At 41.7% G+C, this 24,883-nt stretch overlaps 3 protein-coding genes and 1 long non-coding RNA gene across 5 annotated transcripts in view; 1 reads left to right on the forward strand and 3 right to left on the reverse strand.

The window, feature by feature from the left end:
• The window catches only part of hsf1 (heat shock transcription factor 1), a 13,554-nt gene extending 4,308 nt beyond the window's left edge, over positions 1 to 9,246 (forward strand). Inside the window, exons 5-14 of the mRNA XM_012818310.3 lie at positions 1,788 to 1,863; positions 2,439 to 2,500; positions 3,006 to 3,090; positions 3,522 to 3,652; positions 4,052 to 4,357; positions 5,777 to 5,854; positions 6,969 to 7,074; positions 7,342 to 7,395; positions 7,513 to 7,576; positions 7,997 to 9,246. Coding sequence (XP_012673764.1) covers positions 1,788 to 1,863; positions 2,439 to 2,500; positions 3,006 to 3,090; positions 3,522 to 3,652; positions 4,052 to 4,357; positions 5,777 to 5,854; positions 6,969 to 7,074; positions 7,342 to 7,395; positions 7,513 to 7,576; positions 7,997 to 8,199 — 1,165 coding nt within the window. The 3' untranslated portion in view covers positions 8,200 to 9,246. The remainder of the gene's footprint in view (positions 1 to 1,787; positions 1,864 to 2,438; positions 2,501 to 3,005; positions 3,091 to 3,521; positions 3,653 to 4,051; positions 4,358 to 5,776; positions 5,855 to 6,968; positions 7,075 to 7,341; positions 7,396 to 7,512; positions 7,577 to 7,996) is intronic.
• A 786-nt stretch (positions 9,247 to 10,032) lies between these two features.
• LOC116224940 lies at positions 10,033 to 15,527 on the reverse strand. 2 transcript variants are annotated; one of them, XM_031585887.2, is made up of 19 exons: positions 15,391 to 15,527; positions 15,237 to 15,296; positions 15,073 to 15,117; positions 14,949 to 14,987; positions 14,792 to 14,830; positions 14,638 to 14,682; positions 14,286 to 14,324; positions 14,001 to 14,054; positions 13,796 to 13,834; positions 13,641 to 13,700; positions 13,471 to 13,512; positions 13,104 to 13,142; positions 12,975 to 13,007; positions 12,805 to 12,849; positions 12,407 to 12,457; positions 12,249 to 12,284; positions 11,922 to 11,957; positions 11,418 to 11,462; positions 10,033 to 10,722 (listed from the first exon to the last, which is right to left on the reverse strand). In XM_031585887.2, exons 2-19 carry the CDS (start codon positions 15,271 to 15,273, stop codon positions 10,688 to 10,690), a joined length of 759 nt encoding a protein of 252 aa, XP_031441747.1. In that variant the 5' UTR covers positions 15,274 to 15,296; positions 15,391 to 15,527; the 3' UTR covers positions 10,033 to 10,687. The 2 variants fall into 2 exon arrangements, with proteins under 2 accessions (XP_031441747.1, XP_031441746.1); XM_031585886.1 differs by lacking the exon at positions 10,033 to 10,722 and having other exon boundaries at positions 10,958 to 11,462.
• A 9-nt stretch (positions 15,528 to 15,536) lies between these two features.
• Positions 15,537 to 17,694, reverse strand: LOC122133801. Its single transcript, XR_006152999.1, has 4 exons — positions 17,646 to 17,694; positions 17,492 to 17,536; positions 17,113 to 17,154; positions 15,537 to 17,017 (listed from the first exon to the last, which is right to left on the reverse strand). It is a non-coding gene; the product is annotated as an uncharacterized LOC122133801 (long non-coding RNA).
• A 1,227-nt stretch (positions 17,695 to 18,921) lies between these two features.
• LOC116225091 lies at positions 18,922 to 24,496 on the reverse strand. The gene is made up of 15 exons (XM_031586695.2): positions 24,426 to 24,496; positions 23,498 to 23,562; positions 23,324 to 23,392; positions 22,799 to 22,837; positions 22,194 to 22,235; positions 21,747 to 21,791; positions 21,480 to 21,524; positions 21,335 to 21,370; positions 21,057 to 21,107; positions 20,892 to 20,939; positions 20,647 to 20,733; positions 20,502 to 20,531; positions 20,127 to 20,198; positions 19,432 to 19,470; positions 18,922 to 19,301 (listed from the first exon to the last, which is right to left on the reverse strand). The coding sequence occupies exons 1-15, from the start codon at positions 24,434 to 24,436 to the stop codon at positions 19,165 to 19,167; spliced, it is 816 nt and encodes a 271-aa protein (XP_031442555.2). The 5' UTR covers positions 24,437 to 24,496; the 3' UTR covers positions 18,922 to 19,164.
• Between the last annotated feature and the right edge of the window lie 387 nt (positions 24,497 to 24,883).

The following is a 24,883-nucleotide window of genomic DNA, read 5'->3' on the forward strand; positions in this document are numbered from 1 at the left end:
GTATGCTTTTGACACGGCCTTAGGCAGATCCTTTTTCTCACAATACAATGACAAAGGACTGTCTGTGTGCAAGATATCACGTTAGAGTTGTCTTCTTTCTCCCCTCATTTTCTTGTAGTTAAGCAACAGATGGTTCCTCATCCTCTTGTCTTGTTTATTAATTTCCCTGTATCCTAATTGACTTGCCGTCATCTCCAAATCCACTTTGACCAAAGTGCATTAACACAACCTCCTAATCCAAGCAGTGTTTGTCTGACTCTTCTAAGGGTGGGGGTCATTGTGAATTGTAGGGTTGTAATTAGGGAAGGGAAGGTAATGGTGGTCAGATGGAGGGGTGGGGGAAGGGGTTGTAAGGTGGGGGGGGGCACTCATCTTCCCACTAGGTGGAATCCACACCTGCCCCCATAAAGCTGCTCCATCTGTCTCAGAGGGAGGGGAATGGGGTATGGGGGTGGGGATTCCGAGGCCCGTGAGAGAGGGTGGCTGGAGAGGGCCCTTCCTGCTCGGCAGGGGCTTTTACTGGGCCACGCTGATTTACAAGGCAGCAGAGCCCCTCAGATAAGCCCCACTAACGCAGATAAAGAATCCACTTGGCCTGGGAGCACCAGGGCCACTGCAACACCTCAGTGGTGTGGAGCTAAAGACACACACACTCACACATGCATGCATGCAGGCTCGCGCGCTCATACACACACACACACACACACACACACACACACACACACACACCTCAGTGGGAGGATAGGCCAACACCCTAAACAATATGGAGCCACACACACACACACACACACACACACACACAGTTCAGGCAACATGGAACTTCTGGATACATATATACATACACTCACACACCTCAATGATGTATAGTGGCAAAATCATTACAAACTCGTGCACGCACGCACACACACTGCTCTCCAATGCCTCATTCATGTCTGGAATTCATAAAGCCTGGTGTCATTGATAAGAGCATGTCAGTGTTTGACAATGTAGACACCCAGCAGATAAGAATTTTCAATTTCGGTCTGATGCAGTCTAATACATCAGCGGAGGTGCTCCATAGTTTGGGGTCCCTGGTTGACTTTGTCAGGTTTTTTTTATCGACATATTTATACAGAGTTTCATTTTATGGTGGAAACAAGAGTTGCATATTGAGTTGTGGTCTGTCGTTGCTTGTGCAGTGCCAGGCATGTTTGATGTCTGTTTTATCAGTGCAAATCACTCATGAAAACACAACACGGGTCAAACTTTCCATTTCTCGGAATAGCAGGGGGAGCCATTTTGAGGTCCACCTTGGTGTTGTGGAGGGCAGTGGCATTTTTTTTTCTTTCACCGTGAGCCGTGCGTCCGTGGACCAAACTCGGGGCCCATGAGCACACACTCAAAGCACTTTTACCAGCCCCAAGGGGAACCATTTTAAGAGGTCCAGGTGGAAGGGGGGGCGGCTTTATGGGGCGCACTTTAAAAAGCTGAACAAACAGAGGCCGCTAAGATCTTTCAATAGCCATTAACTTAGCTAAATAAACGTCCCGAAGTATTCCTCAAATCTTTTACAGTTTTGGTTTTAAAAAAAAAAATGCACCGTCACCCCCCCAGCCTTAGCCTTCCGTTCCTTTACTTTAAAAGCTCCGCGGTGGGAAAGGATTAATCCTGTGTGGTGATGTGGGGGGGGGGCGCCGCTGTGTGGACAGGATCAGACAGTTTCTAATGTGACTGACATCTGCTGTGTTTGAGAGGAGAAAGGCGGATGCTCATGTTGAACCGAGCACTTATGTTGGCTGGTTTTGCAGGGAGAACGAGGCACTGTGGAGAGAGGTGGCAAGCCTGAGGCAGAAGCACTCGCAGCAGCAGAAAGTCGTCAATAAGGTAACACCGTCTCAGCCCTGAGAACTCGGAACACTTCCTGACTGCTAAGCAACTGAAGAATGCAGCTTGGTGCAGTCCTGATTCAGCTCCTGTAACCATTAAATAACTCTAACTTTCTGACTGCCACGGAATTGTAGAATACTGTACCCCCTCAATGGGAGACAAATATGGCTGACCTACAGTCAAAATCAAAAGATTTCTGCTGGATATTGTCATGCTCTGTATAAAGTATGAAGTATCCAATACTGCCGTTGTCAGTAAACTGTTTATGTCTATCTGATGGTTGATGAGTCATGTTAATTTTCAACTGTGAGAAAGTACATTTAGTGATCTTGATTTACAAATGACTCCGTGCCTCAACTAACTAAACACATTCAGTCTGCATGTATCAACTGGTATTAAAAAGAACTGTCAAGTGAAGATGCCAGTTGCACCACAGGCAAAATGAGGAAAGAATGACTCTGCCACACAAGCTGAGCTGAAAGTCTTGGCATCTTCTTGGTTGTGTGTGTGTGTGTGTGTGTGTGTGTGTGTGTGTGTGTGTTTTGTGTGTGTAACATCTTGTGTCTCTGCAGCTCATCCAGTTCCTCATCACCCTGGTGCAGTCCAACAGAGTGATCGGGATGAAAAGAAAGATGCAAGTTGCTTCATCCCACCCTGAACACATTATTTACAAACACCTGCATAAGGATCGTTTAAAGTGTATTTTCCCGTCTCGCTGTTTCTTCCTCTTTTCCCCTCTCCCTTTTGCTATCTTGCTTTGTCATGCTTTATTTCACAAACACTCTCTCTCTCTACTTTTGTCCTGTTATCTGTGACTTTTTCGGCTTCACTGTCATTCTTCCTCACTTTATCGCTCTTGCTCCCTCTCCTCTCTCTCTCTCTCTCTCTCTCTCTCTCCCTCTCTCTCTCCCTCCCTCTTTCTCCATCCAGTTATCTTTGCTTTCCTGCTATCTTCCATTTTCATTCCTACAGTACTGTTCTCTCTCTGCCATCTGGGCTCTCTCGTTCTCTCTTCATTCTGTTATCTTTGCTTTCCTACAGTCTTCTATTTTCGTTCCCACTCTGCCATCCTCCCTATTCCCTTCCCTTCCCTTCCCTTCTCTTCTCTTCATTTCTCTTGTCTTCTCTCCCTCTGCCAGGCCCCTGATGCTGAATGACAGCAGCTCAGCTCACTCCCTGCCCAAGTACACTCGGCAGTACTCTCTACCCTCCCCCCCTATCTCGGTATGTACAAGTGCAACCTGGTGTGCCCTGACGCTTGTGCAGAAAGTGTGTCACCATGACTCGGCACACAAACACACACTTTCGCTCTTATGCAAATACAGACACATTTTTGCCACCCTTTCTACACATTCTTTTACTCTTTTACGCAGACACACATGTTTGAAAACCTGCATGTCTGCATAATTGCACGCCCACAGACATACTCTACTACTGCTACTCCTCCTACTGCTGCTACTATAACTACTACTACTACTACTACAGCTACTACTACTGCTATAGGAGGACTGTGTGCTTTTGAGCCTTGTAATTCCGTGTAGTTGTGTTTCTTGTAAGTGATGAGGCATGGCTCTTCATTACACTTTCACAATAGGATGTTACAAGCACCAAGTCATGGCTAGTAAATAACCACTGACATTATTCCACTCCTCTAGACCTCCTCCACTGGGTTCTCGGCTGCAAATCTCTTCTCCTCGGACGGGCCGGTTAAGACGGGCCCAATCATCTCTGACATCACTGACTTGGCCCAGACCAGCCCGGTTACCACGGAGTGGATCGAGGACAGGCAAGTGGCCTACAACTCACACGGGCATGACCAAGCCTGTTGGCAACCTTTGGCTTCCCGCATGCCCAGTCAGGGTTGCCCTTCTGTGACATTTTACCTTGACTAGCATGGCTTGTGTTAGGGTTGTTAAGAAGGTGGTATGGTAGACTCTAGCACAGCATACAAAATTAATCTAAGTTGTTATGTATTTATATATGCATATTGAACAAATGTATAAATGCAACATGAAACAATTTCAACAATTTTAACGATCTACAGGTCATATAAGGATACTAGTCACTGCAATCGGCAGAACACTATGGACTGCACATGGCTGTGTGTGTATTTTCATTCGTTATTTGTAGATCTGGTGTGGTGATTTGACGGGGTGATTTAATGTGGGTTTTTTTTTTTCGGCAGTGAAAGAACGAGCCCCCTGGTGCACATTAAGGAGGAGCCGTCAAGTCCCACCACCACCCACGACTCCGAGTTCGAGGAGGTGTGTCCGGTGGAGGTGGAGGTGGGCACGATGCCACAGGACACGCCGCTCTCCCCCACCACCTTCATCAACTCCATCCTGCAGGAGAGCGAGCCGGCCCCAGCCCCAGCCCCGGCTCCAACCCCTGCCACCGCCACAGCCGCCACCCCTGCCCTCGCCCCCACTGTCTCAGCACACACCGCACAGCCGGACAGTCCCAAGTGTCTCAGCCTCGCCTGCATCGACAAGTGAGTCAAAGCAGTTGCGTCTTGACAGTTGAGCAAATTCTCAGCCTGTGTGCCTTCCCCCCCCCTCCAAGGCTGGCTTGACGTGGTAGAATTTGGTGGAATAAGTTTAAGTCGCCTGATTTTAGCTGCATAGTGTAATGGGCTCTACAAGTCACTTGAACCCAGTTCCAAACAGTCTTAATAGTTGTTTGGCTGAACTAAAATCAATTTAGAGACCTTTGCTAAAAAAAAGGAGCAATTAATACCCCTCCCTCATCAGTGGCTGATGCTTCCTTGGTAATTGGCTTGAATTGGGGAATTAGCTAGTCTAGTGACAGCAATAGCCCTCTAAATGGGCATTACTCTTTCCTTCCCCATGAGATTAAATCCCATTGGCTGGTACCAGGACCACTCTTTCAAACTACTCAAGAGATTCATGACATTACTTGCCTGTGTGATTTAGAAGGACTACACTAGAGGATGTTTTGCATAGTGCAATCAACGGAATGGCCCCAGTCACATTATGAGGCTTGTGATGAGTCTTAGAATCTCTTAGTAAGACTGACGCCTTGGTCGAATACATGTAATTGTGTTGCATGCGACTGTTGTCATTGTATAATGACTGATAAAAGTCGCATGCTGTACAATCATGCTATTTCTGAACTGCAGCTGGTTTGGTGAAAACTTTCATGGCGTAACATCAGCCAAACTAATGCCTAACAGTCCATGCCCCTCCTTCCCTCAATCCCTCACGCTAGACTCTATTTAACAATCTACACCTTTTCCCATGCAGCCGTCCACTGCATACAGAGCAGACCACAGTTGTATACTTTTGCCTAACATTTCAGCAAAGATTTCTACAGACTAGTTCCAGGGCTGAGCTCCAGTAGGCAGCAGCTGATGGTCTATATAGGATGGTCTGTGGCTGATGCTGTGTCAGATGGTTTACAAAGTCGTCTTTGAGACCGCTTGATTAAAACAAGACGTTTACCGTGATGATCCACCTGACCACCTTTTGGTGCTGTTAGACCCTTAAGAATTTGACTTTCAACCCTGGTGTGCCACTGCAAAAAGCCACTGCGATGAAAGCAAGCCCACAGTGCAGTCACTGGACAAAGTAGGCCAGTTGTGGCATGGTAGCGTTCGAGACCTCCCTCCCCGCATAGCACACAGTCACTTCATAGTCCCAGACACATGGTGGAGATTCAGTTTGTGTAAGCGATCATGTTCTCTCTCTACAGGTGCTTAATCACCACATAACATCAACAACACTGGACCTATAGGAGAATATAATGAATAAGCCACAGTATCAAAACACCTGACTATTGTAAAATAAAACTCCCTCGTGATGTTTTTCCTGTAACCCTAGCCACACCTGTGTTTACATTTGATCCTTTGTGCAAGATTATGATTTAGCTTGTTGTGCTTGTATCTTTTCAGTTCTCCACAGATGTCTGACGTCTATCACCTTTTCCCCAGCCCTACCTCCTCGTCTCTTCATCCCCGACTTCTCCCAGGGTTAGCATTTCCAGTCGGCCGCCAAACGCTGTCCCCACAACACTGTACCTGACCATCCCATGAGCCTCCTCTGACCACTAACGGACCCACCCCCCACCCCCACACAGACACACACATACTTGTTTTTGTTTTTGTTGTGTTTGTGGTGTGCTTATGCAAATGGAATGCATGTTGCTGTGTGTTGCATCATCCTCTTCTGCACACTGAATTTGGGCCCCTACAAAAAAAAAAACATTGGTTGCCAGTGACTTTGGGCAGGGCTTGCAGTTGGTGATGATGCATGCAGTTAAGTCCCTTTAATACAGTTAAGTGCCTTTTATCAATCAATTAATCAATTCAATCTTATATAGCGCTTCTCTAAATACCTGAAGTCGCTTTACAGAGTCCAGAGTCCAGTAGTCATTCATACACAGTCATACCGGTGTTGGTAAGCTACATCAGTAGCCACAGCTGCCCTGGGGCAGACTGACAGAAGCGTGGCTGCCAATCAGCGCCTACGGCCCCTCCGACCACCACCAACATTCATACGATGCAATGCATGTCTTCATGATGGTGGGGGAAACCGGAGTACCCGGAGTAAACCCACGCAGGCACGGGGAGAACATGGAAACTCCACACAGAAAGGACCTGGTAATAAAGGAACCCAGGGCCTTCTTGCTGTGAGGCGACAGTGCTAACCACTGAGCCACCGTGCTGCCCATTATGGTGCTAATTGTATATTAGTAATTTATAAATAATGGCAATAAAAAAAAAATCATAAGACATTAGTTCTGATCTGCAGCTCTCATCTACTTCCGCTTTTTTATTTGAGCCCCAAAAATGCCAATCATGTTGGCAGTCAAGAATTTGGCAAGCCCAGACTACCCGTCAAAAGTCACAGTCTTAACCTTCCTGGGGACTTGCTCTTTCTGAAAAGCACAAATGGGACGATGTGTGTGCAAATGCCAGCTATGTGACTTTTTTTCTTTGTTTCTTTTACAGCGACTGCTGTTTGCTTATGTTGTCACATGAAACTCATTGATTTGTCAGTACTGTATTTGACATTATTGACCATGTTGTTGAGCCCTGTGAAAACTTCCATGCAAATTTCACACTGAGGCATTTTTTTGCCCAGATCGGAACTCAGCGACCACCTGGATTGCATCGACAACGGCTTGGAGAACCTTCAGTCCATCCTGAATGCCCAGTCCATCAACTTTGAGTCCTCGCCTCTCTTCGATGTGAGTTTCTATATCCCAGATCTCGCATAGTGCACAGCTCTTGTGATCGATCATAAATATCTTGATGATTTTGATCACTACGACAGATTTAGGTCTACATTACATTTCCCCTTATGCTAAGTAGCCTATGAGTGGTGGCACTTGGTTGCTATTTCAGATGAGCCACAGAAACACAATTGTGGTCATGGGGGTGACCGAAGCAGTGTATCTCTGTTACAGTCTTTTTTTTTTCTCTCTCTCTATCTTTTTATTTACATGTCGTCAAAGATCTTCAGTTCTTCCGCCATAAACACAGACTTCGACTTGGACAGCCTGGCCACCGTAAGTGTTTGAAGTTGTTGGTTCACCCCCCCCCCCCCCTCTAAGCCACTTAATCTTGTTATGTAATTTGATTGAAAATTTAAATTCTCTCCACTGCCTTTTTCATCTCCCTTGCAGATCCAGGAGCTCCTTTCGGATTCGCCCAAGGAGGCTTCATCAAGCAACAACATCACAAACACAGGTTTGCGCTTTTGGTGATTCTTGGATGAATAGATGATCCCCATGTATCAGAATGTGGCTTTCTATCTCCAGTTCGGTAGTTTGAATCAGTTGGTGAAACAGGCTTTGAGTTGATAGTAATAAATACAAAACTAATTAAAATAATAAATAAATAAATCACCCCATACCGCTCTGCCTTCTAGACTTCTGTTGACAGTTGGGTCACTGGCAACTTCTCTGATAATGAACTGGCACTGTTGTGCTGTTTAAATCTTCCTTATTCAATTGCTGCAAAGGTAGCGGATATATACGTTAATAGACTTCCCTTGATCCCTCTGAATCAAACCCATGACCCTGACTGGTGGTGTTGGCACCTTACTCTGCTAGAGCTATTTAAAAGAAGTCGTGGCTCAGTCAGATGCAATGCTCTGGTGTGTTACAGGGAAGCAGCTCGTCCAGTACACCGCCCAGCCAATGCTGCTGAGTGACCCGATCAATACTGACGTACCAGGGGAGGACCTGCCCATCCTGCTGGAACTCGAAAGGGACTCTTTCTTTGGCCAGGACCCTGCCGAGGACCCTACCATCTCTCTCCTCTCCAACGACTACCAAATGGCCACACCAGACGACCCCAAACTCTCCTAAACTGATACTCTTACTCTTTTTGTAAAGGGATGTACTAAAGTGTTTTTTTTCTTTTTTTCTTTCTTTCTTTGACTTTTTTTTTGTTTTGTTTTTGGGTTTCACTGTATTTGTTTTTATTGATTGTCTAAAAAGAAAATTACCCCAAGCATCTTTCTGCACTACTAGTCTCTCGAAGACGAATCTAGTCCAAAAAAACATTGAAGTATCGTAGATATTTCGGGATGGTTGTGTGCTTCACTGAAGCAGCTGATGTCATGACCGGGCAGTGCAGTTTTATCTTGTTATTGGCCCATAGCAAGAAAATGGCCTCAAATGGCCCAGAGAAGACGGACTACAAGCTACAGATAATCATTAGGTCAGGCTTTTTGATTGTTATTAAATGAGCACATAGTGTGTTTTTTTTTAAGCGATGCTTCATTCATGCTGTCTTCAACCAGCACATATAGGAAACTAACTGAAGTGTTAGGTGGTTAATTTGGTCAAGGATGTTGACAACTATTTGTCACTGAGCTATTCAGCCACTGAATATCTTGTCTTGATTGCATTCTGCCCTGATCTTGGCTTCTAAGCTGTCCTAATTTCTATGGTCATTAATTTTACTCATGTATTGGTAGCTCTACATTGTTTAGCAAGAGATTGTTGTGCTATACAAAAAAACTGTTATTGTTTTTGTTTTAGTTTTTTTTGCCTTTTTATCAACATAGGAAGCTCCATCAACTCAATTCACGTTCATAGAGTTTGAATTTTAACCTTTTAGGTTGTACGGAATGCAGTTTGTTTTTCATAATCTTTTTGTGTTTTATCAAAAAAATTGCAGGAGGAGGGGTCTAATGTCTAAATGTATAGAAATGTATAGAGATTATGCAGTTTTATCACCGTCATGATTCATCCAAATTACACTTTTTATGGACACCGTTATTCCTGGTCAAGTTGAACTACAGACATGTTTTGCCCATAGGCTGTCTCACACATCCTCTATATGCCGCAGTCATATTTATTTTGAGTAATATAATGAAACAAACTATTAAATCTTGTTTTCTATGAGTATACCCGTGCTGAAATATGCTGTGACTCAAGAGGTCTACTTTAGGAAGAGTTTTTATAAGATGAATGATCCGTCTGCCTTTCTCAAAGCAAGTTTAGTCCTTAGAAAATATGACCAATGTGCACATGGCCAAAAGAGGGGCTGTGAGGCATTTATATCTACGCAAAAAGCAAAACAGGCACCAAAATGAATGTGAATTGATGAAGACATCAGGACCTGAAGATATTTTGATATCTCCTCAGTGGTTATCCGTGTGTAGAGGGATGATATTGATTGACAAGAACACAACTTCGCCATTAAAGTCCTCTACTAATTATAATTAGCAAAGCTTTGACTTTGCATTACCCGCTTCACATGAAAAGAAACATTTAAATATTCAATTGAATGTCCTTGTCTGAGATGGAGTGGCAAAAAGGAAGAAAAAAAAACTGGTCTCTTTTATGTGTGGAGAGGAACTTGTGTGGTCATACTTTTAGCGCCACCAAGAGGTCATTAAAGGGCTTGTGAGTACTTTGTGGAAAATCAGTGGTTGGCTTTGCTCATTTAAGTATGTTTATGCAGAGCTTCTTGCCTGTAACTTTACATAATTAGTTTGGTAGTTGATTTGTCACAGCCTTTGGGGGGACTTTAAGAAATTATTTTACTACGCATGTAATGGAAAACACTGTGTATTGGTATGTTTCAAAATAAAACATCAACGTTTTTTGAAAGACAGTTGAAATACACATGCTATCAGATATACATATGGTACAGGGTTTTTGTGGTTGATAATGTGTTTTTACATACTGCCATAAAAAAGGTACTGTGCTGATTAAAGCAGGATCTTAAGGTGAAGTTCTAATTAGTTGATGCACATATAGTTATTATGTATATATTAACAGTTAAGAATTATATTTATGCTTGAATGGCAGAGAATTGAAAAATTCTTGAAGTCATGACGGTCACTTTCACTGGTAGCAACAAATTGTTTTCTTCTACCACAATGCAGTACGTGTTTGATGTTCAAAATAGATGTTACATTTAATGTATGATTAACTCTCAAATGACATTCATTCATTAATGTACAAATTGTGACACTTAAAATAATGTTTTTGACACATACAAGCTATTGAACAGTGCTATTAGACAATAGCTTTGTGCATTTTGTACATCTTTGAGGGGAATGACAAAACTTCAAGCCACAGTGATTTTATATCAAGGACAACCCACTGGTCTCTTTCCATAGATGAATACATACAAAATTCCAGGCTACTTAAAAACATGCACAGTAAAAATTTAAGTTACGATGTCATCTTCATGTTTAAATAGTCAAAAAATCACACACACACTCGCACACACACAGACTATTGCTACTGAGCTGGGTCACTGGTCCTTTGCCGGGCAGACTGGTCAGTACACTGGAATCTGTAGCGCAGGAATCGGACACGGGGCTTGATGTGAAAGTCAGCAGGTATCCTCCAGTTCCACATTTTCTGCACCTTCAGAAATTACAAATGTGGTTAGATGGAACAACAGCACATTCTAAGCCTGCAGTGTACTGTATTATGTCTACAATGCATACATTGGGGATGTGTACATAAACAATGTATGTTTAAAAAGGGAAAAAAGTCAGAAAAACTATTCAGATGCAAGGAACCTGAGATGGCTCCCAGTTACGCAGATGCGTGTAACTGAAGCTCGTTGGATCATTTCCATACATCTTCCGCTTACCTCTGTTGAGAGTACGGAGCCCGTGAAGGAAGTTCCCTAACCTCTAATTGAATTGCCAGGGGTACAGCACGTTGATATGATATTTCATGTTTGCGTTATGTTAGATGTTTGATATCAAAGATAAAACAAAATCCCTGTAGAAAAGCAATGTATTTCTGAGGGCATGATAAAAACAATGTTTCCCAATTCTACTGTACAGGCAGTATTGTTTCCAGATTGTAGGGCTTCTGTGGCATTTTACTTGCATAATTTAAACAAATACATTGGGGGGGGGGCTGTTACCTCAGAATTATATCAGTATTATAGGCCTTTGAGCATTTTATTTTTTGACAACTAAAACCACTGCACCTTAAACACCTCTAAATGTATTGATCTACAGCCAACACGCTTGACATGAAAAGAGACTGCTAAATTGATAGCTTATTTCTACTGGGATGTGAGAAAGCTGTGAGCTGGGACCCACCTTCAAGACCCTGACCAGATGTGTTGTACTGTTCACCTGCGGAAACTGGAAAGAGCAAGCAAAACAGGGAAAAAAGCAGAGCTCTTGAGCACCTGCACCACAGGTAAATGCACACAATGATTTAGTATGGCTGTAAAGTTGCTAGACTGAAGTCATCACCAAGAGCTGTTGGGTTTAAGTCAGTATACTGTTAACTCTTCATTGTGCAGGAAATGCTCTCTCTTCGCTTCAAACAAATGCTTCTGTGTTTTTATTTGTTTGTGTCACATACAGTAATGCTTTCATGAAAACTTTGATCTTCCTATAGCCAAGCTAGTCCCCAATACATGTGTCAAACTGAACTTATAGCCATGGAATAATATAGTCCTCAGACTGACTGATGAACTATATGGGATACATCAGGACACCGGACTAACTCAAGCCATATCACATATTTAATTTAGGAAACAAGGACGATCAACTATTAAAGTGAAACATGAAAGTGCAAACTTCCATGAAGCTTACCAGCTGGTTGTGTCTGTTCTGTAACTCCTGGCTGACCTGTTTTAAACAAAGACCATGCATGACCAAAGGGACTGGATCAACATTAGCCTCACTTACATTTTTTTTGCTTTGCTGCCAGGAGTGCACTTTAATGCTGTCATTACTTAATGCACATGCAACCACATATTTTTGGAAGCCACCCGATTTATAACAAGGATAGTCGCTAAGTGCAATAATGGGTTCGGTCATGAGGCTGATGAAAACGTTTGGTTCACCTCAGTGAATGTGATTCATTTAAGTTTGACCGTGCAAGATTCCAAGTCCAAGCTGAGGAAATGCAAAACTTACTTGAGCCCCCAATAGTTCCTTGTGGACCTGATGTTACTGTGATATAGAAGACATGTAGGATACGCCATTAACAGTCACACATTTAAACACACCCACACATACACTTGTATGAGTAAATAAGTACAAAAGAAATGGCCAAGTTGCGAAGGCCTACTTACCTGAGGCCATGCTACCTGTGTGGTCTAAGACTTCATGTGGATGCTGTGTAACTGAAACATCATATTCACACACTTATAAGTCTGATACATGTTATAATATTGTTTCTCTATATGTTGTTTAGCTTGTTGATGTTTTTCTATTGGGCATAGTGGTATTTGTTAAGGGACTGTCCAAATACTCTGTAATTGAGAGTGAAAATGACATTGATGAACTATTTGACAAGGTGCAATAGGAGGGTATCCGACTGAAATGTCTGAACAGAAAGAACTTAAACAGACTGCAAGGTCTGTCTTTTAATATGTCTTTGATTAGTTTTGATTTCCTCTTATCTACAAGAGGGACAGGCTTTGTGAGGTTCGCATAAGGAGGTGTAAAACCCTGTGCACAAAAACCCCACCTGGAGCGTCTGTCTGTGCGAGGACACTGTGAGAATCCACCATATCTGAGACAAAAATGCAAGAATCAGCTTAAAGGTATGTCTTTCTTACATGTTTACATTTCTCCTATCTTCAAAGAACAGGTGTTGACAAAAGCCTCATCTAATGGTGTCCCGTTAAAAAAACGTACCTGTAAAGCCATGCCTGGGACCAGTCAAAGAATCTGCAATTCACAAATACACGTATTTACATTAGACCTACATGACTAGACTGATGTAGTCCTGCACATTTCACCTTTAGGTCAATTTATCGCACATACCTGTGAATCTGGCTTGAGCATCAGTCACTCCTTCATGACCTGTGTCAGATAAACAGAAGGTTTTGAAGGAGATTTTCCTTTATAATAACATTCAGTTTATAACTGCATATGATTAGTAGGTGGCTTTGTTCTGACTTATTGGTGGGTTCAAATAAGTGATGTATGTTGCTAAAATTCCAGATAGTTAAATCACAATTACAGTTGGAAGAGATATATTGTATACACACACACTCTCTCTCCTCTCTTTGGATAACACTTGTAATGCTTGGCTGCAGTAAAGCGTTACAATGAATCTGACCTTGGCTAACAATTAAGAGTCCAAGTCACAGCTAAAAATAAAGAGATTGGTCATCAGAAAGTAACGTACCCACAGTGTCCGGTGGACTGGAGCCATAAATGCGACCCATAGCTAGGGCACAGAGCACAGATTTAACCAATTAATTTCACTTTGTGAAATGCCATAGGACATTCATCAGATGGGTTTACTACATAGCAAAAGTGTATGTATTGTTTCCTCTACTGGGAATGTTCCCATACCTGTTGCTTCCACATGAATTTGGACATGGGTCACAGGTTCCCCACCTGCTGCATCTGTAACTGATTATAGAGCACACCTGTGTTAGACCGTGTAGCCTACAGTAGGCTACCATAAGTCCCTGCTGTGCACTTTGTTAGTCGGGCTAATAACCTACCTGCTCCATTCTCTTGAGCACCTGCATCTGTGGGACCACCTTTCAAAACGATAAAATAAGTAGGTGACTGAACATATGTTGGGCTACTTCCATCAGTGTCCATAAAGAATACTCAGTATTCCAGATATTATCGATTAAGCCTAGTAATACTATTGCCAAATATATAAAATAACATGAAACTATTTCCCCTTTACAATCAACTGACCTGCCATGTCTGTGTGCGTGCCATAAGTGTGGTCGATCCCCTCAAATGTCCCAGCTAAAAGGAATTCGAACATCGTTAAAGATGGAATATGTGGTAAGAGGCTTTGTTTTTCCGTCAGAATATTCCTCTGATCACAGGAGGCTCGTTGAGTTGCATGGCGAAGTAGGCCTACTTATAAATTCAGACTGACGTCTCATGCTGTGAATCTGCTGTAACAACATTATAAAGTATGAACGTGAAATTCCCATGATCCCATGTGGCGCCATTTTAAAAGGAAGCACCTACCTGTCGTGTCCAGCGGTGTAATGATGCCATGCTGCTCACCTGGACAAACACAAAATATGACCGTTTGACGAGTGACGGATCGTTTACTGCTCAGAATCCTTTTTTCCGGAGGATTCCTATCCTTGTCGAGACTTTTTTATAACAATACGATAGATTTTCATCTCAACGCGCCTCTACACCGAGGGGTTGCCAAAAGAGGCCTGGCCACGATTATATGGATTTTCCACATGCGAAGTTCGCCAAGACTTTTCATTGAAGGTAGGCCCATCTAGGCGAACAGGCACGACGTGAACTTTGAGTTATGACTAACAAATCAATAGACGAAGACGGGCTGCTGACAATAAATACTAACCAGTGTCTAGAACGTCTGCTGCAGTAATCTGTTGCTGCGCTGGACCTGCAGAAAGAGGCAAAGCTTGTCATATGGACGATGAGAACACATTTGATGTTTAGTTTTCGTTAGGAGGAACATCTTCACCATTTGGCATATTGAAACACTGACTCACTTGAACTGTCATGGTGGATATCAAACGCAGGATGATCCCCTGTATAAATAAAGAACATATATTTAAAGGCTAGTTGGAGCCAAGTGAACTAAATTTGTATGTAGAAAGTAGCCCAAGTTGAGAATATTGATGGTTGGTAAAGTAGAACATGTTGTACCTCTGAGCGTCTCTGTCACTGGTCTGAGACGACCATTGCCTGTGACAAAATGAAAATGGCTGTTTAAATATGGCATTAGATTTAATATTCTCAGCATTACTCAGACTGTTTGCCATTGATATACCATTTGAATGTGAAGAGTCAGTGTTGGTTGTATCAACCCCACCTTCTGCAAGCAATCAGATAAAAATGCAGGTGAAGTTAATGATCATATTCATGTTACAAAATATAACCTGTCAGTATAATTCACATGCTCTATGCCAACTACTATACAGTAGGTATACTAACCTGGATAATCAATAACAGAGTGATCTACATGTGACATTATGTCAAATGGGAGTGCTGGATCTGAAAAAGATAATTGAAAACAGGTCCTCCAATGCAGTGGTAGACTTCAGTATTCAAAGTGACATTCAGTGTTAGTAAGTGATTGTAATATTACCTGTGGCATCTGCTGGAAAATCTGAAGTGGAGTGGATGTGGTCAGCTGTACCTAAATGCAAATGAAATTAAATAATTTTCCAGATCACTTGCCAGATCACATCTCCCTGAATTTATGATTATGTTTAGTTTGTGACAAATGCTTGAATGCATGCATGCATGCATGCATGTGTGTGAGAACATCGATTGTACCCAAAACAGAGTTCACCTGCTCACCTGTGTCCACGTGTGTGTGGGCCAAGGCATCAGGCCAGTAGTCTAGACCTGCATGGTCTACACTCACATGATCAAAACGAGTGTGGTCCACAGCAGTGTGGTCTGTACTAGATAGATCTGGACCATGGTGATCAAAGGATGAAGGATCCAGGGAGCCTGTTGAGACAAGGAGATAACCGCTTAGTAATGACAGCAGGAGGATGGCTAATGGCACAAAGGCCTATGTAACAAATACTCTGTAGATCTGAAGCAGGAAAGCTGTTCAAGGCCTCTTAGAAAAGTCAACAGAGTGAAACGAAATTCCAAAACTTAACACAAGCAAGGTGCAAGTTCACACGCATGGGGCCTAGACACACATTACACCAGCACTCTATAGACCTCTGTGCAAAAACAATGAAAAAGAGACAAAAAAAGCCCCACACACATGGACCTAATGATAACTTGGAGTGTTAAAAAGTGGACCATAAATATCCGGCAGATGCTCTGAAATCTCTGTCACGATTACAAGCCTACGAGCTGCGCGTTTTTTTTTTTTCTTCTTTTTTTGCGAGGCGTGGCCGAGTAAGCTGAGCCCGAATGGGACGAGCGGCGGGGGAGAGGCGCGGGGAGATTTATGAGGCCTGGCGGAGCGGACCGTGCCAGCGGTACCTGGTGGAGCGTCTGGAGCTGCGCTGCTACTGGATGGCTGTCCTGGATCCAACCCGACAGCTGGAAGTGAGCGCCAGTGAGAAAAAAAAAAATCAAACCTGATTTAAACCAGTTTTCCTTGGGTGAATTACGAGAGGAAAAACAACTGCGACTGCCTGGCTGGTTTTTATGCTATGTCAACGCGCACAGATAATTAGCATGATATGACAGAAGCAGAAAAGAGAGTTTAAGGGTTCCCAGCACTATATTTAAACTATAGTGCAGAGACGGAATTCACACCAGCCCGAATCAAATAAAGTGTCTGGGTTAAGTATTATTAGACACGTAGAGTAAGATATGTGACAAGCAAACCCAATTAGTGGCTGATGGGCAGTCTGATAGCTGTCCTATCGCAATCCATGCAAAGAGTTTCATATCCATGCAAGAGTTAGAGGGTGAAAGGGTGAGCACTAACCTGTTGGATCTAAGTGAAAAGTGAAGCCCATGTGATCTGCTGGGACAGCGTCAGTGATTAGGCATTTGGAAGTAGTGTCTGAAGGAGACTCAGTGAGGATTGATAGCATACCTAAAGTATCCATGTGTGCATCTGGGCCATAGGCATCCACCATTCCGCCTACATGAAGATCACAAATGGAATATTTGTTTTGTTCTGTTTTGTTTTCATTTGTTTTATTTTGTTTGTGAATATACACACCCTTCTGTGGGAAAAGGACACTTACCCATTAAGCCTATGAAGAAGTCTGCGTTGGATTGGTCTACTATGCCTGAAAGAGACAGAGAAACGCAAAAAGGCATGACGAGGCTGGACCATCAGATGGGATGTTGTTTCCTCTCTTCTGTGCTATCGATCCTCACTCACCTGTGAGTTCCACGTGAGAACCTCCAAATGCATCAACTCCACCTGCAGAAATGAGAATACAAGCTTGCTGTCAACTATTAGGCATCAAGATGAGCACATACCCGCCATTTTGTAATTTATGGATGCATTTTCAGCCCCTCTTTAGATTAAATGTCCTTAGGTACTATGGACTTAAGTACTTAAAACAGGATGCAAATGTTGGTATGGTCAGGCTTATATTCGGGGTCAAGGTTGCTAATGTCCAAAAATAGATAATTACATTGGGTTTACATAATATTAGTACCAATAAGTAGTATTATTAGTATTAACTTGGTTAAGTATATTGTAATAAGAACACTTGATAAAAAGTGGGACCAAAGTTTCTGCTCGCACAGCTTACCTGAAGAGTCTCTTTGTGTTGTTCCCTCCATAAAGTGGTCAACACCTGAACCAGAAAATCAATTACACGCACCCTGCAGCTTATTGAATTCCAAACTCCACCTTATGAATTCATATTGTAAATGGCCTGCGTGATATTCAGTAGATTCTCTTACCTGTCTGTCCTGTAACTGGTCCCCCAACTAGATGTTTGTGACCATTTCCTGGGAGAACAATAAAATGATGGATGAGACTTTGAATGCACTCTCATCAATTCATACTCTATTTGGAGGATAAGTGTGGATGTACTGATTATGTAGCAGTTACTGAGCAAGAATGGAAAAGGAAATGTATTGATAATAATATAGTTGCAAGCAGCCCAGCAGGTCATAGTTGCCATGGAAACTTAATGTCGTTATGTCAAGGTGATGGCTGTATGCTCTCACAGTAAGTTTCATGTCAGTTGATTAAAGATTGGCCGAGATTGGCCGACTTTTTGCAGCGCCCTCCAGTTGTCAATTTGGTGTCAAAACATCAAACAGTTACATTTACATTTACATTTAGTCATTTAGCAGACGCTTTTGTCCAAAGCGACGTACAAGGGAGAGAATAGTCAAGCTACAAGCAATAGAACCTGGTGTAACAATAAATAAATACTACTTTACATAAGAAATATAACAAAATTAAATAAAAAGAAAAAGAAGTGCAGAAATGTAACTGCCGTAATTGCAAGTTACGCACTAGTCGAAGTGCCAGTTAGGACGGGAAGTGCTCTCTGAAGAGTTGGGTCTTCAAAAGCTTCTTAGGTAGAGAGGGACGCCCCTGCTCTGGTAGTGCTGGGTAGTTTATTCCACCAACGTGGAACTACAAATGAGAATAGTCTGGACTGCCGTACTTGCACAGGCGGCAGTGCCAAACGACGCTCACTAGAAGAGCGCAGCATCCTGAGTGTAACATTTGCCCTTACAAGAGCAGTTGCTGAGATGAGATGACCTCACTTCCTGTTTGGCTGTTTTGCCGCCAATTATGATTGGCTGTAACGGACAAACGGTTTCAAAAATCAGAAATCCACATGATGACTTTTGTGAAGCCTGTGATCACCTGTAGCACATTTGGTGAATATTTGTGGCCTATGAAGAATTTGTAAACTTTTCGCTAAAGTCCAGTATGGTGGCCATAACCATTAGGTTGACATGACAAGTTGCCATGTCTTGGCCTTGGGACCTCTTACAGTATTACCAGTCTCAAGAAATATTTGTTTAAGGCAAATGCATCAAGTTAATTCATTTTTGCTTATTGCACATCCTTCTAGTGGTCAAATGACAGTATTTCTATTGTGCTTTCTCAAAACTGGGTCCCTAATTCATGAACCAAGATTGGTTCTGATACATCAGTTCATCAAACAGTTGCTGAGATGTTTGGTGGTTTTGCTGCTGATTTCGATTGGCTGTAATTGACAAACAGTTTCGAAAATCAAAAATCCAAAAGATACCTTTTGTGAGGCTTGGTCCGAACTCTACTTGATACAAGGAATCCAACAGTACTTAATTTTTGAAAATCGGGCATATGGTTCAACCATTATGTGCATAAACACACTTCTAACGTTGACCCATTGGTGGCGCTAGAGTGCTCAAGCGCAGACATGAAACTCAGTGAAAAGAGTCAGAGGACTGTCCACATTCAGTGTGCCAAGTTTCAAACATTTTTACCATACGGTTCTAGGGGTTGCAATAGAGTCCAATGGCAGAAGAAAGAAGAAGAAAAAGATAAAAAAGAAAAGTACACACCATTATTCTCTGTTTCAGGGACCTCTGAGCCTACTAATGAAGACCCTATGGAGATGAAGTGTGATGTGAAACAGTGAGGCTGCATGTGAGTAGAATACTTATGTACCTTAATGCAGTAATTTGCACAGTACTTGTAGCAGGTATGATTTAACCAGTAGGTTTTGTGCTGTCTTACCTGGTGCCTCAATTTGAGAGCTGTCACGGAAGGGATCACCTGAATGAAGCAATATCACATCTATTTAAGAACTCATTGGCAGCCAGTTTTTGACCCATGTCATTTCTGTCCTGTCTAGTCATGTTAAATGGACACTGATGATCAAAAACTGATTGACCATATGCTGTCCTTCAGTTTTATGGAACAGTTTTATGAAGTTTTTAATGAACAGTGGAACTCCTGGATGTTCATTATTTAATATTTGCACAGAAATCATCATTGAAAAACTGTATTGAACCCAAAAATGTGAACATTCAATCCATTTCATTGGCTATAAGATCTCCAGACTTCTGTACGCTACATTTTGCAATAGGAGACCATCGCAAAACTTAAGCTTTCTTTTTTTGTTTACATAGTGCAGTGTTTTTCTCCCTCAGAAGGCAGCCATGAGTGTGTTTTAGAGGGGATAATAAATTAAATATTTGGATTGAAATACACTAGAAACTATAGTTACCACATCTTTCAAAGTGATCATGGAATAAGATAGGCCTACCAACACTGTTGAATTATTTTTTGCTTCCATGCATGGCAAGCTCTGCTAGTGGTCCAGTGATAGAAATGATTACCCTGCTCTGCAAATTCACAGCAGTGACCAAGCCATCCTCACACTGAGAATGAAAATAGAAAGTGATTTATATAGCATAATGCTAATTTACCTGCAGGATCAGACTGTGAGTGGTCCTGGGAATGCACTGAAACCGAGTCACCCCTGCCTGAGCTGGCTGAGTCTACAGCCAAGACAATTCAAGCATCTGTCATTACGGTATGAATCCTCATGACATGATCATTTGAAATATAAGGTGAATCTGTTAATTGAGCTACTGCTTTTATATATAGATATTGCTTTTATTATTTGCTGCATAGGTGATGTATATATCAGAGTGTGTGCACAACAGGAATAATGTTATTAGTATGTAGTTCTGTAAGGTGAGATATAGAAATAACACCAAGTGCTCAACATCTTATTAATTAAAAACAAAAATCTTATAAATTGAAAAATGAATGGCTAGAATAGATCATGCTGCTCTTACCATGGGACATAGTGCTTGGGTGAGAATCAGCTGTGCCAAAAACAAAACAAATATTGCTATTAAGTTAAACCTAATTTAATCTTCATCTTTGATGAATATGTAATCAGTTAGTGCTATTCTTGAGTGGGAAAGAGAGAGGTTTTACCATGGACCTGTGACACCGAACTCCCATGATCCCCTGGACCTGATGACATCACAGGATACAATTCTGGAGTGTCTACCTCCAATGTTTCTATGTTAGAAAAATGTGTTGTTTATCTATTGTGTACTCAGTACATTCAGCTGTAATTAAGATAATTATAGAGATAATTACAGTTGCTGTACACTAGAGATGAGACCAAAGGCTTGCAACAAACCCCTACTTTGAATGGCTGAAAAAAACGTATTTACCTGCAGTATCCGTCTCTGAAGTTGAACCTCCTCCATTGACTGTGGAGACTAAAAGAAAGGAATAATACAAAAAAACTAAACATTTATGGGCAGGAAATAAAATGGCTGTAGATGAAGAAGAAAGAAAACAGAAAATTTAGAAGAAAGAAAACATTAAGGCTTTACCATGAGAACTTGGATCAGAAGAGTGGGAGTGTGGATCACTCCCGGTGTCCCCTGTTCCACACATGCAATGAAGGACGGATGCTTAGACTCAACCCAGAATAAACTCTCATGCTTGTCAATGCCAGTTCTGCACTACACATGACTTTAAAACATTATGATAACAAGTCTGGTAATATATGGCCATTGTTAAGACAGTCAAGTCTTAGACTCTTGGAGTGGTTGACATGTATCAGAATATTGATACGGCCAGTAATGAATGAGAAGAGTAGGATTTTTACCATGAACTCCTCCAGCTGCAGAAGAACTGATTAATGCTGCAAGAGGACAAGATATGTGGTTTTATTGCCAATACGTTATTGCACATTAATCTAGCTGAACCTAAAGGTGGCAAATGTTGTTTAATTTCCATCTTTTGAAACGTACCGTCCTGGCCCAAATGGGCAGCTCCATCTGCCGTCTGTTTCTGACCTGCAAAGAGGAAACAGAACAGTATGTCGTAAACGAGCCTCAGTTCACATACACACATACATACAATATATCCATATTAAAGATCCATGGCCAGGCTTAGCTTGTATAAAGACCATCACTCCACTTCAGCTCTCATTAATGACAAAAAGCATCATAGGACTGGGGAAAAGTCTACTGAAGGCTTTCCCCACTTCTAGACATTTTAACAGGCTTTTCTCTCACCGTTTGAAGATTCGCCCACAAAAATGCCAGGGCGAGGAGTTGCACCTTCAAGAAAAGAACAGTGCTTTACTCCTTCAGTCTAGACCAGTTTCATGCTCAGTTTCTGCTCAGCCCATTCCCTTTTAACCATGCCATTGGTTCATGACTAACATTACTGCAGACATGTAAACTTTATTAGGGCATACGTACTTCTTCTAAGCAGCTTAGTTTATGAATGGAGCCAAAATGGAATAGAGGTCTGTCATCTACATTTTACTCGGCAGTGACCAATGCAGTGTCCAAAAGTTCCTGTGCGTTATCCAGATTAGCTACTAAAAGATTTATTTTGGAATTGCATGGAAAACCTCCTAATCTGCACTCACAGGAGTTCTCTCACCACTAGAGAGCTTCTCTTATTTTTCTCCGTCCGTCAGTCCCTAAGCTAAAAGCGGATTAGCTTCATCTTACCCTGGTCTTTTGATACTGTAGTAGCATGCTGCGCTCCAGTGCCTTTGGAAAAAAAGAGCATATTTGCTGAGATTCAGGATAAATACCACTCATTCAATCAAACTATTCTTTCTGGGGAAAATTACCGGTAGGTTAGGTTAGTTCACAGACATCCACAATTTGGCATGCACACAAATATACACGTAAATTGCACACATAAAGACACACATATACAATATTGAGTTCTCACTAGGAATGCAGCATCATTAACACAAAAACATCCTAATTGTATTTGTCATATGTCACATGTCACATACAACAGACATTTAATTAAATATTATGACAGCCATAGCAATCTTGTATATCTTCCTCTGGAGGTTTAGATTAAAATGGTTTAATTCTACTCTTCTTAATTCTAGATTGGCTTAAGATGTATTTATATTAAATCATAGTCACACCCTTTAATATGCCTTTAATGAGGAGTCTGACTGGGAAAAGGCTCAGAATCTTAGTTAATATGGTAAGTATGTGCTTCATTGGCTTCAGGCTTCAGGCTTCAAGATTTATGGTAAAATGTCGGTATTGGGAATGTTTTGCACATTGGTGGTAAGTTGTTAACTTCTCACCCTTATTCAAATCCTGACTCCTGGAGTCATCATCATCATCTGAAAAGAAAGGGAAATTGAAACATTTCATAAAACTGCTCACACTTCTGTCTGGTTTAATGGCTCTTTTTAAGTCTGTTTGGTCTCCGCCTTGACGTTATATACGTTTTTAAACGGTGTATAAAAAGCTATGCCAGATGGTTATTACAATCGAAAGCGTTTATAATTTGTTATATGCAGAATCATCACACATTATTATTCAGTTAAAATGCATGATTTAATGGATACACTATGGAATGATATGTCGTGTTTTATTTTGAAACTTTAAATAATTAATTTCTTTTTAAGCCCTTTAAAATCTTTCCCTTGTTAATCTTTTTGCCTTGTGGAGATGAATGTGGAGAAATTTAGGTTTAAAAGACACGGGTCTCGGTTTTCCGGTGTCTAATTTGGTCCCCACTTTATGTGTTTGTTCTTGCTAGCACACTCCTGCCAGAGGAGTGTTTGTTGGTGTGGCGGTGTGAGCAATGACCCATCCTTCCCTACCCGCGTCCTCCTCAGACACCTCCTCTTCCCCGTCATCTGTCTCGACCTCGGTCTCCTCAGGTTCTTTCTCTGGAGGCACACGAGTATAGTTTCATCACACTGTTTCTATATTGGTGTACCGTAATAGACACACTAGCAATACGTTTGAAAAAATGTCCCCATGAATCAGTATACCTTCAACTGGAGCTGTTGAAACCGTAGTAGCCAAGAAGACAACTGCAGACGCAATTAAAAGATTTCTGCAGAAAATTTGAAGTTATATTAGTATTTAGTAGCAGTATACATGCATTGTCAAAAGCACAGAAGGCACACATCCCCTTCCAGAACCTGTTGAATGCAGAATATGAATCAATGGCTAGGCATGCTCCCTTTTTTCTCTCTGTTTCATTATAACAATCAGGATTAAAGTCCTGTTGCTCCAAGAGATAAAATGACACAAAGGTGTTGTTTGTGTTTGACTTCTGAGAAGCACGTTTTCATGAAATATATGCATTGATGTCTACATGCATTGCCCAGCTGTTTATATGCAAGCCAGATTGGAAAATTACTGAAAATTAGTCTGTTATCTTGATATTTTGGACTGCTTTGATAACAAACACACAAACGCTAATAATCTAAATCATGACGGAGAACATCATCATTAAAATACAATTATTACTACAGCCAGTTGCCACAAACTTCTTGGTCAAACGGTCATATTTGTATCTAAACAATAGTGTGTAAAATATTCATTGGTAACTGAACATATTGAGAAGAATGGGCAAATGTTCCTGAAACCTGTTCATCTGAGTGCAGTTTAATTATCACTAAAATGCTATAAAGAACAGATATCAAACATATACAACATCCCCTCAGTGAAGGTAGTATTACATATATGAAATCACCAACATCCAAAATGGTCTACATCAACAGAATATACATATTACATATCTGAAATGATCAATATTCAAATTGGTCTACATCAACAGAATACTACTTAAAAGGCTTTGGTATTTCTCCAAACAGATGTAATTTGGTCTCTCAAAGAAGGTGTGATTTATTTATTTATTGTTTAAAACCAGAACAAAAGAGACTAGTTAGAATAGGCACATTGGTTTCTTACCGTGACAACATCTTTTGTTCAGGTCTATGTGGGAAACTCAGAAGCAGACATAGAGCAGGTAGATAACAGGGGCTTTGACTTCCTTATGCTTGACTGAGCTCCACTATATGTTTTATACCCTCTCAGCCCCCCATCTTTGCAAGGGGCTGGACCTCAGTTCAAACCCCTGCCCCTTCTAGTGAAGTCACACTACCCTCATCTTGCTCTAATTGTGTTGCATCTTCAGTCAAGCTTAGAAGTGTAGCCCCTTATAGTTCTGATTTCATCCATCAGTATTGGCTGAAAAACTAGAGCAAAAGATGTTCTCCTAGTGTATTCAGGACTGTTTTTACTCATAGATGATATGTTTCTTTGTTGCACTGGTCTGCAACCCAGTCACCTGTCATCACCTCTTGATGTGGCTCTGAGGCTGATATCAACAATGGAAGGAGTCTGCCAGAGGAGGGCATAGCCAGCCT

Source organism: Clupea harengus, chromosome 19, assembly GCF_900700415.2.
Source record: "Clupea harengus chromosome 19, Ch_v2.0.2, whole genome shotgun sequence".
NCBI classification, from domain to species: domain Eukaryota; kingdom Metazoa; phylum Chordata; class Actinopteri; order Clupeiformes; family Clupeidae; genus Clupea; species Clupea harengus.